Consider the following 19,751-nt stretch of genomic DNA (forward strand, 5'->3'; position numbering starts at 1 on the left):
AGATCCCTAGGTGACTCGTAGCCTCTTAAAATTTGAGAAATACTGATCTAGAAATATCAAGTATCTAAAAAGTGTAGTTTTGGAGTTGATTTGTTTAAATCAGCATCCTAGTAAGAGCCACGCTTTACATTTTGTACTTATGTCTTAATGTTCATTTATGCCCTGGATACATTTAAATTTTATATTACTTTCTATGTCAAGAAATAAAAATTCTCATTGTTGCAGAATAGACAGTCTCTAGTGTATCTCAGTGAGGTATTAAAATTCAAAAAAAGTAATCACTAAAATAGTGGTCTGTCTAGTAATACTGAACAAATAGACTTCTTAGCTATATGAGATTCTGCATTTGTACCTGGAGATACTTTTCACAGGATATTTTTTAGGTTATGATTACATTGGCTGTGACGAAAAGGACTAACATGCAGAGGGTGCTTACTGTGTACCTCCCAGGCATGCTTCTGAATGCTTTTCAGAAATTAACTCATTTAATTATCACAACAGCCCTATGAAGTAAATACTGTATTATCACTGCTACTTCACAGATGTGTGGATGATATACACAAAGGTTAAGTTAATTGCTGAACGTCAAAAGAACAAGTGTAAGAGCTGCAATTTTAACCCAGGCAATCCAGTGCCAAGAGTCCTTGCTCTTATCTGCTATACTACACACTCCAGCACCTGTGTTGAATTCATTAAATATATTGAACACACATGGTATGAGGATATGGGAGGAGCCATACATTTAGTTATATGTTTTAGGGGAATGAAATAGATGACCATTTACTTAACAATTAGATATTAGAAAATTTAACATCCATTTAATTAATATTGCAAATTGTATTATGATGGCCACTGGAATATATATAATATACAAGAAAAAAATCCAGTTGTTTTAGAGGAATTTAACTTCACAAGGTCTTTTCAATTAAATATGGACCATGTTTTTCTAAAATAAGGCATGTATAAAAAATACTAGGAAAATGTTTTCACTCTACCTAGTTGTTATTCTTCAGTGGTTATTAGCCCTCTTATGTTTAAGTGGTATCTGTCTAATTTTGAATATTAATTTTTTCAGGTGTTATTAAAAATGCCATCTATAATATGTATTTTAAAACTTATGCAGTTGTATTGGTCCTGCCTGTTTGTCTCAAAAAATTGATTACAAGTAATCACAGCTAAATTTTCTAAAATTCAGAATAATCTGGTGTATTTTGGCAGTGTTATTTAAAAACTATATATTAATTCATTTGGAGAATTTATGAAGATCTGTTGGCTTCCTGGGTTTGAAAAATTGTGATCAAGTTGCATGTTGAGTAGCTTAATAAAATACCTGTTCAGCGTGTTCTTAATATTCAAATCAACTTATTTCTTCTCCATTGTTTTTGTTATTTTTTTATGTAATGTATTTTGAAATGGACTTAAGTAGTGCTTAACACAGAATTTCCACCGGCATTACAGTCAACTCACTTAACCTGATAAAGGATATTCATGTACTTTTTTAATCACTCATTCATTTCAATTTCTATATGAATCAAAGACCCAAGGTTTGCATACTGATTTTTCTGCAACTTTAATTTCATGGTTCAGATTTTATCATTATTCACAATAGAACATCCAATTGTGCAGATTGAGATTGAGAATAAAATGAAGGACAGTTGAGAGATATGATAGAGAATTTAACGGGTCATTCAAATAGCAAAGGTATAAGAGCTGACATAATTAAACCTTGTTGATATCTTGGTTATTAGGCAAAGTTAAGGCTGAGTTTTGAAATTCGCTGGTCCTATGTGTAATTAATTCTCATTTGTTCCATTGTGCTATTGTATGAGTTTATTGTCCATAATTTTTTTAAATAGCATACTTGGGTCTTGTTCGAATTTTTTATTTAATTGAATGTTTTAGACTTTTTGTATTTATGTATTTTAAACATGAATAATGTATATGTATATTCACTTTTGTATACTTAGTGTCATATAACGGGAGAAACCTAAGGGATTTTTGGATGTTTTATTTGCTTCAGAGTTTTCAACAGGTTTAATTTATATTTGAATTATCTGAGGAAAACCTTAATATATACTTCACATTCATATTCTAAAACCTACGAATATTTAAAGGTATTTCTTGATTTATCTACATTTCAGCATAGACATGTAGACATACAATTGATTTCATTCTGTTAAGGAACTTCCTTGTAATGCTAATTTATAGATAAGGAGTAAGAATCCCAAAAGTAAGCTTACTCTAAATGTTCAGGTTGACAGTTCTAACTTTGCATTTTAGTTAGGACAGGATTCCAATATGGACAATTTTCATTTAACACAGTACCATGCAAAGTGAGAATTGCCTATATGATAAAAGCACTTTTATCTAAAAAGACCATTCCCCAATATTCTTTATTGTAAGTAGATTAACATCAATAGTTCCATCAGTATGAGCTGAAAGATACAAAACTAGATAATTTTGTCTGAAAAATGGGCTTCTCTTCCACAGATTCTCCATGTATTGCTTTCTAAGATATGGCTAAGATTAGCCATATACACTTAGAGTAAAATTATTTAATAAATGAGGAATTCAATTGTCTAAATGGTAGATACCTAGAAAATTAATTTACTGTCTGCTAGAGTTGAACAATTGGCAAATCAAATAGTTTTATTAGCCTTATTAAAAATTTTATTAAAATAATATGTCCATCTATAATTCATGTTTTATATTGACACTCTGGGGACAACTAAAGCAGAATTCTAATATTTTTTAATGCCATGAATATATTTGCATTTTTAAGGAACAATATAAGTTGATATTAAGTGGAACTTCCTCTGAAATCATATTTAAGTATTTGTAAATATTTGGAAACATATATCCCATAATTATTGTTATTTAAATTTAGAAATGATTTTTTTCTGATATTGATTGCTTTAGAATTATAAAAAGATACATCCCTTTTTAAGTAACATAATGGACCCCTTCTATGAATTGTCTAAAGATTTACACGCAATACTCTCTACAGCAGAACAGTTTACAAGACTCTGGACCACAGGAAAGTGAAGTAACACCAGAAAATATCTTAACTGTAGCCAAGGATCCAAGATATGCCAGATATCTCAAAATGGTTCAAGTGGTAAGCTAATTTGGTCTGTCTTCTCTGTCTAGCAGCCTCATTTGAAATTCTTAACCCTAGAGGTTTCATTGTCATTTTTTTCTATCTGAGAAAACTGCTAAACTGAGTGACAAAGTTTTCTACTCTCTTACTTCTTTCCTATGTTTAATTAATGCCCTGATAAAAAGTAAACAGAGGTCAAATCTTTCTAGTTAAAATTGATCTCACACTTCAAATTAACATAGTTTAATATAAATTTATGTAAATTTTTTTGCTTTACATAAAGTTATCAGCAAATCTTGGATGTATCAGAGGAATGAAAGTGGACTATTTCTTAAGTCATATGGCTTTAGCTTAATTCCTGTATGCTAGTACAAATAATGGGTTTTATGTATGTTTATTCTAAATTTGATCTCTCAATGGTTTGATCATAGAAAAGAGCTTAAGTCTCTTGGCCATTTAAGGTAGAGCTTTTAATATTATATGACTTCAGAATTCATTTTTTTCCCTGAGAAATCATTACATGGTATGATACCAAAAATACCTACAATTGCTGATAATAGCAGAAGTTAATTTCTTTTCATTTTGGTAGAAAGTCCTGTTGCAGTGGTTGAAGGAGCTAACTCTTCATTATTTTTTGGCTAATTAAAAAAATAATGTATTTCTAAAATTCAAGCAAAAGAAGTACTAATATTAAAGAAGAACAGTTTTGTTTTGCTGTCCATGACATTTTGGTCACCCAAGTAATTTAAAAACAAATACTATCTGACAGAAAGAGTAGAATGGTTCATTTAGAAGCAACAGAAGTGACATTGGGGAGAAGAAAGTACATTCACTTTTCTTGGCTATCAGAAGAAATTAATTTGTCACTTTCAAAATTCTTTATTGACAGCCAAAACCCTGGGTTATAGGCTTTAGAAAAAAATAAACCAGACTTTGAGATGAAAATATATAATGTTCTTTTATAAGAATTAAAGTAGGGTTAGTTTGAGTATCAATTATGATAAATAAATTTTTAAAGCTAGAACCCAGTAAAGCTCTGCTAAGCTTAAAATATGGACCGTTAAAACTGTCTTACTCTTTCAAACAGAAGAGGAAAAGTTTCAGGATGACTCTGGAAGACTTTTTATTTAGTCTTTTCTTGCCTAACATATATAAAATATGAAATAGGAACATCTACTTCATGATATCTACAAAAATGCCTTGAAATCTTTGATAAAAGACTACATCTTAGGATAATTATTATATTCTTAATACAGTGCTTCTGACTTCCTACGAAGTTCAAAAACTCTTATTTTCCTTTTCGGTATAAATTTACTGTCCATTTATTACACAAATATTTATTAATATACACTTACTTTAAGGTACTATATTAGGAAATGTCTAGATTTATTTAGCCATTTATTTATCTATATTTATTTATCACTTGACTTATTTATTTTTGTTATTAATTACTTAGACAAATTCCATTGTTTTTCAGAATCATAAATATATTGTGTGTGTGTGTGTGTGTGTGTGTGTGTGTGTAAATGACTCTTTATATATTCATTTTTCTAATCCTATGGCTTACCATCTCACCAGGAATAAAAGCCAAAGTCCTTCACAAGCCTATGAGATCCTATACAATTTAGTTCCCCTATTACCCTTTTGATCTCATATCTTCATTCACTCTGTTCCAGCTGTCCAGGCTGGTTTGATGTTCCTTGCATAAATACATAGACAGTCTCCTCTCTTGGCCCTTTACCTCAGCTATTCTGCCTGAAACACTTTGTACCAGGTATCTTGATGGTTTGCTCCCCTACTTTTTTCAGATTTTTACTCAAATATTACCTTCTCTCTGACCCCATTCCTTTTACCCCTTCCCTGCTGTTTTTTCTTCATATAACTGGCCAATAAGATATAAAATACTACCTATTTTACATACTTTGTGTCTTTTATATTGCTATTTACCAACTCTATGAGAGTAGGGAATTTTTTGTGTACTGTACAATGCCTAGAACAATACCTGGCAAATAGTATTTACCTATAAAAAATGCCTACACTTTCCTCTATGCCATTTTACCTTTTGATAGGTTTTGGTGATAGATTTCTTTTTTACACCAGCTCAGTGGTTTTCAGACTAAGAAACATTGTCAAAACATGTTACTGATTCCCACCATACTAAATAAGAATCTATGAAGTTGGGACTTGGAGCTAGAGCATACGTATTCTGAAAAATAACTCTTTTGATTAAGAGCTATTTGATTAAGACCTATTTTACACTGTATATAACGTTAAAATATTTTTTATTTTAAAACATTCAAGAAATAATAGCTCTTGTTTTTGTTTTTAACTATCTAATTCTATGGCATTGCTGGGTGCTTAGCTTCAGTCTAAACCTTTTGCTTGGTGTCACTGAGTATGAGTAGGGACTCAATTTCTTCTGCCTCCGACTTTTCCTGTTTTTAGCCCAATTTTCCTGATTTCAGTCCTTTGCCTCTCTTTTGCCCTTGGTACGTGTGTTTCTAATTCCTAAACATTTCCAAGGTTCTGGAAGTGCTACTTCTTTGTGGTATCCCCTCTTCTGGCACATGGTCTTGGCCTTCCTTTGCTATGCTAAGTCATCAATCACTCTTTTATCTGCTTTTAATTTCCATGTGTATGGTTCATATATGCTTCTTAGACATTAAAATTAGTGTTTGTGTTTTATTTCTTTTTGCCTAATTGTTTGGGGATAATTTTCAAGAAGAAAAAGGGGAGCAACATCTTTCCACTGCCATCCTAAAACTGCAAGTTCATCTAAATTTAATTTAATTTTATTGTTTTCAGTTTATTGTGCCAACCTGAATCCCAGATTCTTCTTACCCAACTTTTGTTTCCTTCTCCCTATCCTGCATTTCATTCTTCAGACAAAACCACAAACCCTTCTCAATATTAGTTCCATACTTTTCCACCTCTGAATCTAGATTTCTCTTGATTACTACATGTCCAAATTCTACTCATCTGACATGTTCCTATGAATACTTCCTTCTGAACCCCCCAACACTTCAAGCTAGAAGTAATATCTCCCTTCAGTGATCTGTCCAACCACTTAAGTTTTTTTATGGAACTTATCACGTCATAGCTTGTTCTTTGATCATTTATACATATTTTTATTGCCCCTGTTGAAAAGGAACCATGAGGGAAAGTATTGTATCTTGACTCGTTGTTGCATTCACTTTGACATCTTACTCATAAAAGGTGCTCAATTAATACTTGTTGTTTGTATTATTTTATCCTGCATATTAACTCTCCTTCCCAGCTTTATGTCACCTGGAAACATACAGATATATTACTATTTCTTCAAGTCACTGATTTTAAATGTTTTATAGGACCAGATCAAGAATAGACCAACTAGAGGTCTTCCTCAAGGTTGATATGAATCTGCCAGTCGTTATTCATTGGATTATGGTCATTAAGCGACATATAAGTTCACTATTTTTCCTGTTTCCTAAGAATATCATAAGTGACTGTCAAAATATCCAACCACAAATGTAGTTACGTGTTTGACAATGTGCAGGATTGTCTTTCCTTGGCATGGTCAGTACCAGAGTTCCTGTCACTTCTGCATCATCATTCAGTTTTAGCTTCTGTTTAAATTTATATATGAAATAGTTAAACCAGTTCCCTTCATTACATCCTTCATCTGTTGGAGGATGAAATTTTCAGCAAGGTGACAGGAATTTATCAGATGCTCTGATTTGAGCAAAATTAAGCTGCCAGTACATGTGGATAGCTAATGTCCCCATGATGGCTGTATCTTATCCTTGTACTTGTTTGCAACTTGCTTTATGAAAGTCTGATCTAAATCCTCCCATCTGGTCAGGTGACCAAACTCCATTTGATAATACAACTATTGCCTTCTTTTAGCCTCACTTGGTTAGGGAGTTGGGGGGGCTTCCTTTATCCCATGTTCAAGAATCTACATATATGTGTTGTGTGTGTGTGTGTGTGTGTGTGTGTGTATGGATGGATGGTTGGATGGATGGATGGATGGATGGATAGATAATAGATAGATAGATAGATAGATAGATAGATAGATAGATAGATATCTTCCACCTTCTGTTGTAAAACATTATAAGACACTCCTTTCAAATGCCAGCTCCCATTCAGGAATTCCTTTCCATTAAATGTTAACAGTCCCTGAGATTTACTTATTTTGATAATTGCAGGTTTGCTCTATATAAACACAGACTTTTTTTTTTAGGCTTGGATTTGTTTTCTATTTGTTTATATTTCTGCTTTTAATAATTAACTGCTAGTTCTTCCACTCTCTTTTTTCTCCTATCATATTATTATTACTCATAGTCTTACAGTTTTAACTGAAGATTATTTTTATTCTTTGATTTCAGTTTAAAGCCCCTTGATCTTGCCTATGTGGGCCTTGTTAAACATAATCTTTTGGTTCTTCTGAACTACTTAATACTTTTCCAGGAGTATAATCATTTTAGTGTTATATGGCATTATCTAACATGGTTCTTTGGCAGCACATAGCTAGTTGTGTTTCCTATATCAATATCTGTACAAAACTATAACTTTAACTGGAAGAACAGATGACAATACCGCCTTGCTTTAGAAAAGGCCTCACAGCAGTAAAAAGAGTCTTTTGAGGCCCATTGTAATCTTTATCATTGATTCATTCAGTTTCTATAAATGCTGTGGGAAGAATCTAGATAGCTTTTTATCTCTATACTTCAGGAGAGTAAATTGCCTTCCTATTTTCTTAGTCTTCTACTCAATTGTTCATTCTGCTGAAGTGGTTTAGTTCTTTGAGTGTGACTGAGAACAAATAAGATTCAGAGAGATTAGATAGAAATTGAATTTGACCACATACTATATGAAGGGGGATAACCTCAGCTAATTTGAGAGGGTAGCTTCATTAGAAATCGCCTTATCTCTATTGGAAAGTTTCACTTTCCCAATAAAATTATAGATTTTTATTAAAATGCCCAATTTTTCTCAACCTTATAGGATGACTAAGGTTTCTCTTATTTGCCCACTACTAAATTTGGTTTTGGGGTGCTTGGGTGGCTCAGTCAGTTAAGCATCTGACTCTTGATTTTGGCTCCGGTCATGATCCCAGGATTGTGAGATCAAGCTCCACCTTGGGCTCCTCACTGGGTGTGGGGCCTGCTTAAGAGTCTCTCTCCTTCTCCTGCTACCCCCCCTTAAAAAAATTGGTTTTAGTTACTAATGTAGAGAAAGACTAATATCCGCATAATCCATGAGATGAGTTGTGCTTAGGCTATTGGTATGATCTTGAGTAGTTTGTCATCCATTGTTGTATAACAACATCCATCGTTGTAACGTGTAGCATTGTGTTATAAAAGCTGAATTTTAGAAGCCTACAATCTAGAAGGTAGGGAATTATTTGTATTAACAAAAGAAAGGGTAGAATGGTCTCAAAAATACCTGCCTTTCTGAAAAAATCGCTACATAGCCACAGTATAAAAATCTCCTAAAATCCTCCAAATAACCATTTCTATACTCTCAAAAGAAAATTAACAGTGCTGTAAGTTCTCTCACCTCTTAAGGACAATAATAGGATTGCTTTCATTTTTAATTGCCTTTATATTTTTGTCATTTAAAAATATGAGTTGCTGCTCCATAAGCAGAGTCTTGCACCTATAATTCCACTAATGTTGTTTCTTATCTTTTCCAAAGTGTAGTAGTCTTCCACTTCGTTTCTTAATACTTACTAGGCCCTCAACCCTCTTGTAATCTATTCTCTTGCTTCCTTCCTGAATTATTGTCTTGAACCATTTCATTCTTCCTAAGACGGGGAATAGACAAGTATTTCTCAAACCCTTTAAGCTTCTTCACTAGTGTAAAAGCTTGAATTTGTTGACTATCCATGTAGCAATCACTCACTTCAGATAGAAAGACATAAAAAGTCCTACAAATTACAAATACAGATTTCTTTAAAAGATTTTATTTTTTTATTTGAGTGAGAGCAGGAGCAAGAGCGCACAGAGGGAGAAGCAGAGAGCCCTAGCTGGGCTCAAGGTGGAGCTGGATTCCAAGACCCTGAGATCAGGACATGAGTGAAGGCAGACACTTAACCTACTGAGCCACCCAGGTCCCCCTACAGACTTTTTTTTTTTTTTTTTTTTTTAAATTTTCAGGCTTCCTAGATATCAGGATGAACTAGTCTTTTTTTTTTTTTTTTTTTTTTTTTTTTTTTGGTTTTCTTTCTAAGCTGCCATGCAAACTTCCTCTTCCCGAGTCCTAGCTTTCTCCTGGAAGGTACTGCTTTGGTATTTGCCCTGCTTCACTTGCCACATGCCTGCAAATCTGTTTGTTTGTTTGTTTGTTTGTTTGTTTGTTTGTTTGTTTAATAATTTTTTATAATGTTATGTTAGTCACCATACAGTACATCCTTAGTTTTTGATGTAGTGTTCCATGATTCATTATTTGCATATAACACCCAGTGCTCCACGCAATATGTGTGCAAATCTGTTTTAGAAACTAGGCAATTCATTTGCAGTGATGTGGATGGAGCTAGAATATATTATGCCAAGTGAGATAAGTCCATCAAGGAAAGACAAATACCATATGATCTCACTCATATGTGGAAATTAAGAAAGAAAACAGCTGAGCATATGGGAGGAGGAAAAAGAAAAAGAGGAGAGAGGGAAACAAGTTATAAGTGAACAATAGAGAAGAAACTGAGGGTTGGTGGAGGGGGGTGGGTGGGGGATGGGCTGGATGGGGGATGGGTATTAAGTAAGGCACTGGTTGTGATGAGCGCTGGGTGTTGTATGTAAGTGATGAATCACTGAATTCTACTCCAATATTGCACTGTATGTTAACTAACAAAATGTAAATAAAATTTTAAAATAAAAAACAAAAAAAAATAAACAGGCAATTAAAACTGCTTAACTATTATAAACTTCTTTGAACAGAAGCCAACAGAATCTTTCAAGTGTCACAAGTACCAGTTCACAGAGAAATAAACAGTATCTTGCTTTTTGGTCTCCATTACCTTTTTTTTGTCACTCCTATATTACTTCCCTCTGTGAGGTAGAAGAATGATTACATTTCCAAAAAAGAGTTGTTTCTCTGTGACACAATTTGAATGCCTAGAATTACACCTAGATCTTTATTCTACTTCTGGGATGCAACATGGTATAGTTTCTTAGCTTTGTCATACAGACCTGTGTGACCATGTTCAGGTCATTGTCACCTCTCAAGGCTTCAGTTCCCTCATACATAAAATGAGATTCGAAGTTCCCTCTAGGTTTATGATCTATTAATTGATCCCCAAATTTGGATCTCATTATTAATGAATGTTCCTGGAACCACCTGCTGGCATTTTCTGATTTTTTTTTTCCTTTTTAAGCAAGTTTTACACAAGATTTTTCAGTGAGTAATAGTGTTGTGTTCCAAATGTGGCAGATACTTGATTCTGATTTAACGTTTGTTGTCATAATAGTGCAGCACAAGCCTTTACTAAATTACATATTGCTTTTATAACTTGACTGGAATTGTGTACATAGATCACTTTTCCAACAGTTCTCCCCTTTTTACTGGCAGAGCTTGGTGAATCCTTTGCCAGTAATAAATTGTGCATTGGGAAAGTCCGACTTCCACATTAAGCTAATGACTTGTATTTTTTGAAACCATATTTGCCAAAACAGTCTCTTCAGACACTTGGACTTTTTTAAAGTTCTGTTTTCTTTGGCTGTCTTCAAATGTGAATTGAATAATCTTGGTTTTGGTGGTTCTGATGCATCTGTTGCCAGCAGTGGATGTTGGCTTGGGGAAATGTGACTTCCATTACCTAAGGATGAAGAATCTCCAACTGATTATTAAAGATGTTCATCAGGAAGTTACACACCTTAGATCTGGGAAAAATAATCAAGAGTACAAGTAGAGTACTCTTTAGATAAGGTATAGTAAAAGTAGTTAAGAGTAGTTAAAGGTTTTAAAACCTTGTTTGGAATATGACCCCAGTGTGACTTCCCCGTGTCTAGAGAGTTCCAGGGTAGGTTCCTCATCACTGATTAACAGGGTAGTCAAAAGGAGGAGCTGCTGGTTCATATATAGTTAGAGTTGTGGAAAACACTGGTACAGATTTAGTTTAACAACTATATGATATTTCTTTCTTCATTGTTTTTTGACTCTATAAGTATTAAAATACTAACAGGTGGTTAGTTTCCTTTATAATACCTAAAGTTTACTGCTCAGTATCAAAGTCAGTATTTTTTGAGTGCATAATGATTGAGGTGCCATGGACAACGAAAGTGTGGTGTTTTAGCCTCACACTGCATTGAAGATAAAAGCTGCATGTATAATGATCGATTTCCTACACATATGAATTTGGATAAAGATGAATAAAGAAAAGATATAAGTGAACATTTGCCCATTTAATTAATTGCACGATTTAGCCAACTTTGCCAGTTGAAAAGGGAAAATATTCTATCTTTCCCATCAACTAAATGGTCAGCCAGGTCCATTTAACTACAACTAAAAGAAAAAAGCAAAGCTTAGCAGAATGGTAGCTTTGAATTGAGGTAAATGGAACTCAAGAAACCACAGTTATCCTCCTTCCTTTACATTCTTTGTTATATCAAATGCAAAAAGGATTGGATAAGGATTTCCCCAAAAGCAGAAAACTGTGACAGTTAGCCATCAGTTGGGAACCCTTGAGGTGTTATCTGTGCTCTTCCATAGCCTGAGTATCTGGAAAACCTAGAAATAGGTAACTCCTTTGTATTTTTGGCCCAAGGAAAAAAAATTACTTACTCTGCTAAAGTCAATGAGGTTAGCCTCTAAGGAAACCATGTGTGAAGAATTATCATGCCAAATTTACTGAAAAGTGTTTCTCTTTCCCAAAAAGTTTGTAGATTTTCATTAAAATACCCAATTTTTTCAATGATTTCAAAATCACTTAGGATTTTTCAATATTTTGGCTGCCTTTTGAACCCTCCCCAAGTTGCCTGGAAAGTTAGGGAGTTCAGAGCCTGTCATACTATGTACACATTTAATGTTGAAAAGTATTAATTTTAAATGATGTGTTGGCCTTTTGTTTATTCTTTGCTGTTTTCCTTTTCTTATATATGTTTGTTAGGGAACAGTAAACAATAATATTGCTAAGTTCAGGTTTTAAATTTCTTGCTTTCCCTGATATATTTGTTTACCTGATTTCTCGTTTTCCTTAGAATACCGAAGGAAAAACATGTAGTGGGCAGGTACTACTAAGTTAAATGGCTGTCAGTATCCATTTGGTAATAGTCTATGCACCTACCTTATCTATGCCCCATATATTTTTTTCTAATTCCACTTTGCCATAAATATATAGCTTAGAATATTTTACTAGTGAAAGCACATATTTTTCATGGTAGTTTTCTTTTTATTTATTTATTTTTATTATGTTCAGTTAGCCAGCATATAGTACATCATAAGTTTTCGTTGTAGTGTTCAACAATTCATTAGTTGTGTGTAACACCCAGTGCTCATTCCCACACGTGCCCTCCTTAATACCCATCACCCGGTTACCCCATCCCTCACCCCCCCCCCCTTCAGTTTGTTTCCAGAGTCTAGTTTTCTTTTGTGGCAATCATTTGCTAAGAAGATGTTGATTTGAAGAGTTTGTTTCCAGAAACATAACAATTTCTATTTATGGTACTTATAGTCTCTGGAGAAATACATTTTGAACTGTGAACTCCAGGAACATTTAGAATCCTCAATCATATTTAAAGAATAGTCATATACCAAAAACTGGTGTACTAAGAAGTCAGTCTCCCTTAGAGTTATATGAGGATATCTGGCTGCTGTAGACTTGAATTTTTTGTTTTTTAATAATATATCAGATAATTAAAAATTAAATTAAAAACAATTTAAAAGGAGGAGTAAATGGAACATAAGATAATTGAGAATACAAAATAATCTTTTAAAAATAATTGATAAGGTAATAAATTTAGGATGCTAAATTTGCCAAATCAGTTTTTCCTAAGTATAAAAGGATGTATGAAAAGAATATATTTAGGAATTTATTCACCATGTCATATTTTTGTGTCATTGGTATCATAACTAAAATAATTTACATAGGGTGGCCTATCTGAAACAATCCTTTCAAGCCAAAACATTTAATACTTTATTTCAGTTTATTTTGTGGAGTACCAATAAAATTTACTTCATCTGCCTTAAATTCACTGTAACACCATACCTCTATATGCCTCTCCCCATAAAAGAAAGGAAAAGGAGTTAAGCAAACACAGAGAAGGGAGCTTTTGGAGGATAAGCTTAAGATAGTTTTAAATTTCATAGGAATCTCCTTTAAATGATACATAAAATGGGAATCAACAAAGACGGGCATTTTGCAGAAAAATGGTTTTAACTTTAGACTTCATATCTTTCATTCCAACTCATTTAAACAACTCTGTAACTCTTTAGAAGTTGCAACAAAAAGAACAGTACTCTACTATTAAGGTTCTTAAGGAAGCTTTGGAAGATACATACTAACAATGACAGTTTTTTTACTTGGCTGAAATGTGTGGTATAGTTCTTTTACTTTGATCTGACTATAATTTTTTAGTCGCCCAACTTTGATTTCTCAGTCCCCTTTTATCTTCTTTGCTACTAACCATTCTACCAGAAATAAGGGACCTCACAAAACGGTTTTCCAAAGTTGTGAGTAGGAAATAATAGTGATGTAAATTAAGTAGTTATTTATTCAGATTTACTCTTTTCGGAAATATTGTGATTCTTACCATAACTATAAATTTGTCAACGATTATGGTTTAGCAGTGGGAGAAAAAGTAAAAGACCAGAGGAGCAAATGAACTATAATAAGGAAGTGGGCTCATCTCAGGTGGCAGAGAAGTGTCTTAGTGGTTTTAGAGACCATCAACTTAAGGAAGACATTTTAGTACCGTATTTGACAAGGATTTTAGAGTGTAAACATTCATAATGGGGTAGACAGATCTTGTGTGGAAGATAATTTGTCTTGAATGGATCATAGCGATGTAGGACACAAAATTTCATTTGTAAGTTAATTTTTTGATAAGGATTGTTTTACAGTTTAGAAAAAATGCTAATATGTTAACTGTATGTTTTAAAAGGAAATAGATTTCAAAATATTAAATTTTATTGAGAAAAATCAATGAAAATTATTTCTCTACTTGAAGAGATACTGTAATTTTTAAAAATATCTCCAGATATATCTTACCATAGTTTTTCATAATATAAGACACCATCCCAACTTTTCTTGTTGTTTTCCTAGCCCAAGTTTACAAGTGACTTTTATTCAGTTAGTTGGTTAGAACATGTGCTGATGACACACTGATATCAGATTCAGGGCCCTTCATTGTGGTTCTTTGGCCACGCAGAATGGCTAATACTGATCATCTCTCTTTCGATGGGTACCTATGGATCGCTAAGGGCGTTGAATGAGACTCATGACATACCAGTTCAAACACATTACCACTATTGGAAAATTAGTTCAGAAGTGACTATTTTTTGGTTTCAATCAGTAGAATCATCTTTATAATTAATTACTAAGAATTCTATTCTTTATAGCTTTTATTGCCATATTTTGAGATATTTCTTTAATTCTCCTTGAATAGGTACATATAGTAATACATTTTCAAAAACTGAACAGAAGTCCATCTGAACTTATTACACTTTTAATTTTGGTAGTGAATTCCAAAATAATTTGTAATAGAAATTCTTTTTAAGGTTTTATTCCTGGAAAGTAGAAATATAATCAAATTTAGGAAATTTTAATGAATACATATTTCAAAGAACAAATATCATTTGAGTTAAATGTGGTATAGCAAAGCTGTAATTTAGCTGAAGTATTCATAGAATTAATTACCCTATCAAAGCAAGTCTTTACATTTTAGGTATTATTTTTACATTATAATGAAGGGAAAAAATGGTTCTTCCACAGCACCAAATTACTCTTAGATCAACTAATACTTGAGTAGCTACAAAATGCAAAGAAAACACAAAATGCACCATGATCATTACACCTAATATTTATCATGTTATATAAAAAGGTTTATGTTATATAAAAAGCTTTTCTTTATAGACATTTAAGCTTACTTTAGTTCCCATTCCTAAAGGGCACATGGAGTATTTATTGGCTAATGTATTTATTTTTACAAATGTACTTTACCAGTTTCCTGGGATCCTAGTCATGACCAGTGTCATTTTGTCCATTTTACAGTGATTTGTTCCTTCATCTTTAAAGATATCTGATGGGCACTCAGTGAGAAATATATTCTTATCTTATCTCTTGAGATAATCATTGAAAAAGGAAGAATGTACTATTTGCTCCATATAAACCACATAGCACTAGTCAAGATATGTGAACCTGTTTCCCCTCCCCGCTGCCCCCCCCCCCCCAAATATTTAGGTTCAAATCAGTGACCCTTCATGGCAACAGTATTGGAGTTAATATCAGAGTCTAGCATTTTCTAAATCTGTACAAGTCATTAGGAATAAAGCTTCCCTTTTTTTAGATAGCCATATTCATTTTACAGTGATTAAGAGATTTATTTAAATTAATTTTGTATCCCTTCACAGAAAACTTCCAGAAGATCGTTGAGCATGTGCTTGCTTTTGTGGTAGGATTCGTTCAGTAAACATTTAGTATCTATTATATAGAATATTTCACCTGAAGATTTTATTCTAATATATTTCATAAAAGGCAGGATAGATATTTTTAAGATAGCACTATTGAAAATCAGAAAGCAAAGAAATGGTTGAGTCCATTTCACTAAGTTAAAATTTAAGTAAACAACCTGATTAGAGGACCAGTTGCCTTTTTTCCAGCCCCTGGCATCTATTCAAGTCCTACTCATTCCCTCTCCCTGCAAGTAAAAAAAGTACTATTCAACTGTCAACTCAACAGATCTTTTTTTTTAATTGTTGACCTAGGTAAGGAAAAAATAATAATATTTTGCATCTTTCATAACTGAATTGTTGTGAGTCAAGGTCATAAACTGAGAGGAGAGACTAAAGTATAAGGAGCATTTTTTGTTACTTTAAAAAAGAAAAGTCATTTATCTCTATTAGATTGAGTAAGGTTTTTTTTTTTTCTTCACTTCTAATCTAAAACTAGGAAAACTTCAACATGGTTTATAAAAGAATTTAGTAGCTTGTCTTTCATTAACATAATAAATGTAAATATTGGCAACCTTCAGTTTTTGTGATATAAGAAACTAGTTAGTAACTGTTAGTGTTGCCATCATAATTTCATTAGTGTGGCTTCTTTACACACTTTCTCCAGTGACGCAAATACAGACGTGATTTTTTGGAACATCAAACTTACGGCTGCCTTCTCTCTTCTTCATTACTTATGTTGGACAAACTGCCATTATCACTTGCCAAAAATAATCCCACAGTTCAGTAGACTTCAGTTTTGAGGTCTCTCATGTCCAACTTAGACCACCAGTAGCTTTGTCTCTTGGAGATCAGAAATTGGACACTTCTTTTTGATGTTTAACAAACCCAGCTCTGTTCCTTAACCCCTAAGGAAGAATATATCAAAACAACAAATTTTCTAAGCAACATCACTGGAAACATAGCAGCAAATCCCTTTGGAATGCGTCCTTTGGAACACAGGCCAAATTATTTTTGTATCAAGCTTTATGAGATTTGTATTAAGGTGATGATAATATTAAAGTCCTATTAGGGAGAAATTGGACCTGGAGCATTAGTGCTCCTAAGGGGCCTCTTCTATACCTTGGGTTCAAAACTGAATGTCACACAACTGGCTAGTGACATGGAAGGCCTGAAGGGAAGAGTGTGCAGCACCCATGGAAAAGTGATTGAGCTTTTTCCCACGTGGACTCTGGCTCAGCTTATCCTTTCTGCCACATGGGATGAAGAGATATGACAGAGAGGGTCCCAACTGTGTGTACAACCTTTTAAAGCACAGTGATTCCACTTTTGAAAGTGATATAATGAAGGTCCTCAAATTTAACACATATTAGTGTTTCCTCATCTTTTGGAATGATGTGAAGAGCAGGAATTGGCAGACTTGATTGCATCTTCTTCCCTTAGAGCTTTATAAGTGAGCTTTTTTAGTAAATGTTTATCATCAAATCAGTCGCCTTTTCAAGTAAATATGTATTTATTTCTGACATATCCTTTTCTTATTGTTTTTCTGTTCTTATCCTGAATTTTGAGATTCACATGTTCTCAATGTTTTTGTGACTTGTACACTATTAGCATTATCATTATTTAGTGTTTATATTGGGGTAGATAAGATGTATAATACAGTCCCAGGAGAATTCTTGAATTTTATTTGACCTTTGTGTCCAAATGGAATTGGACCATTTGCTTATGAAAAGAACATTAACATAGCTATACTTAAGAATAGAAAGCTCTGAAATCTTTATTTGAAAAGACATTTACTCTAGTTAAGTATTTATTGTGCATCCCAGCCAAGGTTTTAATCGTTCAAGTTATCAACCTTTTTTTTGTTTGTTTGTTTGTTTGAGGTATAAGAAGAGTAAGAATGTGATTATCTGACTTGTTTGCAGCAGAATTAGTAATGGATAAGCTCAAATGATTTAATTTGGGCTTATGTGATATTGGATAGCACTGATTCCATTAAGTCAGTTGAAATGTGTACCTTATTAGATTATTCAAGCGCTACATCCATACTAATATAAAACCAAAATAAGAACTATTTTAAATATGAGCCATCTAAAAGGTCTTGTTTTAGGCCTTGTGGAGGCCTTTAAAGGAGGCTTTTTATTTTAGCTTCTATTCATTTAATTTTTTTGTTTTATTGAGAAATAATTAAAATACATCACTGTATAAGTTTAAGGCATACAGCATGATGGTTTGATTTACATATATTGTGAAATGATTACCACAATAGGTTTAGTTAACATCCATCATCTCACACAGATACAGTGAGAAGAAAAGAAAAAAATTTCTCCTTGTGATGAGAATTCTTAGGATGTATTCTCTGAACAAGTTTCCTATATATCACACAGCAGTGTTAGCTGTAGTTCATTATGTTGTACATTACATCCCTATTACTTCTTTATCTTATAACTGGAAGTTTCTCCTTTTGACCACCTTTCTCCAATTCCCCTTCCTTCCTCATACCACCCCCCCTCCCCATCCTTGCCTCTAGTAACCACAAATCTGGTCTCTTTTTTTCTGAGTTTGGTAGTTTTGTTTTGCTTTTAGATTCCACATAGAATGAGATCATAAAGTATTTGTCTTATGTGTTTAGCATAATGCTTTCAATGTCCATCCATGCTGTGATAAATGGTAGGATTTTCTCATTTTTTATGGCTGAATAATATTCCATTGTGTGTTTATATACCATAGCTTCTTTCTCCATTCATCCATTGGTGGACACTTAAGTTGTTTCTGTGTTTTGACTATAATAAACAATGCTGCTACAAAAATGGACCTACAGATCTCTTTTTGAGTTAGTAGATTCATTTCCTTTGGATATATTCCCGGCCCTGGAATTGCTAGATGATATGGTAGTTCTATATTGAATTTTTGAGTAATCTTCATATTGTTTTCCATAGTGGCTGTACCAATTTACAGTCCCACTAACAGTATACAAGGGTTCCCTTGCTCACATCCATGCCAGCATCTGTTATCTCTTATCTTTTTAATGATGGCCATTCTAACAGGCATGAGGTGGTATCTCATTGTTTGTGATTTGCATTTTCTCTATTAACTAGGGATATTGAACATCTTTTTGTGTACGTGTTGGGTCATTCATATATCTTTGGAAAATGCACACTCAGGTCCTTTTCCCATTTTTAAATTGCATTATTTAAGATTTTGCTGTTGAGTTGAATGAGTTCTTTATATATTTTGGATACTAACCTCTTATCAGTTATATGGTTCGTAAATATTCTTTCCCATTCTACAGGTATTTTATTTTATTATTTTTTTATTATGATATGTTAGTCACCATACAGTACATCATTAGTTTTTGATGTAGGTATTTTATTTTCACTTTGTTGATGGTTTCTTTTGCTGTGCAGAAGCTTTTTAGTTTGATACAGTCTCACTTATTTTGTATTTTGTTACTCGTGCTTTAGGTGTGATTTCCATAAAATCATTATCAACTCCCACCCATATCAAGAAGCTTTTTTCCAATGTTTTCTTCTAGGAGTTTCATGGTTTCAGGTTTTACATTTAAGTCTTTAATCCATTTTGAGTTAATTTTTGTAAGTGGTGTTAGGGATTAGGTTTCTTTCCATTACATTTGACTATCCAATTTCCCAGCACCATCAATTAAAGAGACTTTCTTTTCTCCATTTTTGGCTCCCTGGTCAAATATTAGTTGGCCATCTGTATTTGGGTTTATATCTGGGCTCTCAATTCTCCTTCATTGTTCTATTTATCTGTTTTTATGAAGGAGGCATTTTTAATAATTGATTATCTTATGTCCTTTGCTTAGGGTGTTCCAGTGATGGCAATAAGAAACAAAATGATATCGGAAGGACTAGACCCAGATCTTCTTGAGTAAGTAATTCATCTAATGTAATATAATGCCAAGATGTTAAATCTATCAGTTACAATAAAAATATTTCAGGCTCTATTTTTTTCCACTATACAGTGTTTTATGCTTGAGGAAACCACCTTCATAAATAATGTCTCTGCTAATGTTACAAAAATGAAAAATCTATCCTATGCT

General features: G+C 33.1%; 1 protein-coding gene across 5 annotated transcripts in view; it reads left to right on the top strand.

The window, feature by feature from the left end:
* The window catches only part of WASHC3 (WASH complex subunit 3), a 56,298-nt gene that overhangs the window by 11,930 nt on the left and 24,617 nt on the right, over window positions 1-19,751 (top strand). For 3 of the 5 annotated variants that reach the window (XM_045780193.2, XM_045780192.2, XM_045780195.2), the window contains exons 5-6: window positions 3,008-3,118; window positions 19,515-19,579. In XM_045780193.2, coding sequence (XP_045636149.1) covers window positions 3,008-3,118; window positions 19,515-19,579 — 176 coding nt within the window. The remainder of the gene's footprint in view (window positions 1-3,007; window positions 3,119-19,514; window positions 19,580-19,751) is intronic. The other 2 variants (XM_045780194.2, XM_087868813.1) reach the window with 2 other exon arrangements.

Source organism: Ursus americanus, chromosome 17 (assembly GCF_024610735.1).
Source record: "Ursus americanus isolate L20-20 chromosome 17, mUrsAme1.1.p, whole genome shotgun sequence".
Taxonomy (NCBI): Eukaryota; Metazoa; Chordata; class Mammalia; order Carnivora; family Ursidae; genus Ursus; species Ursus americanus.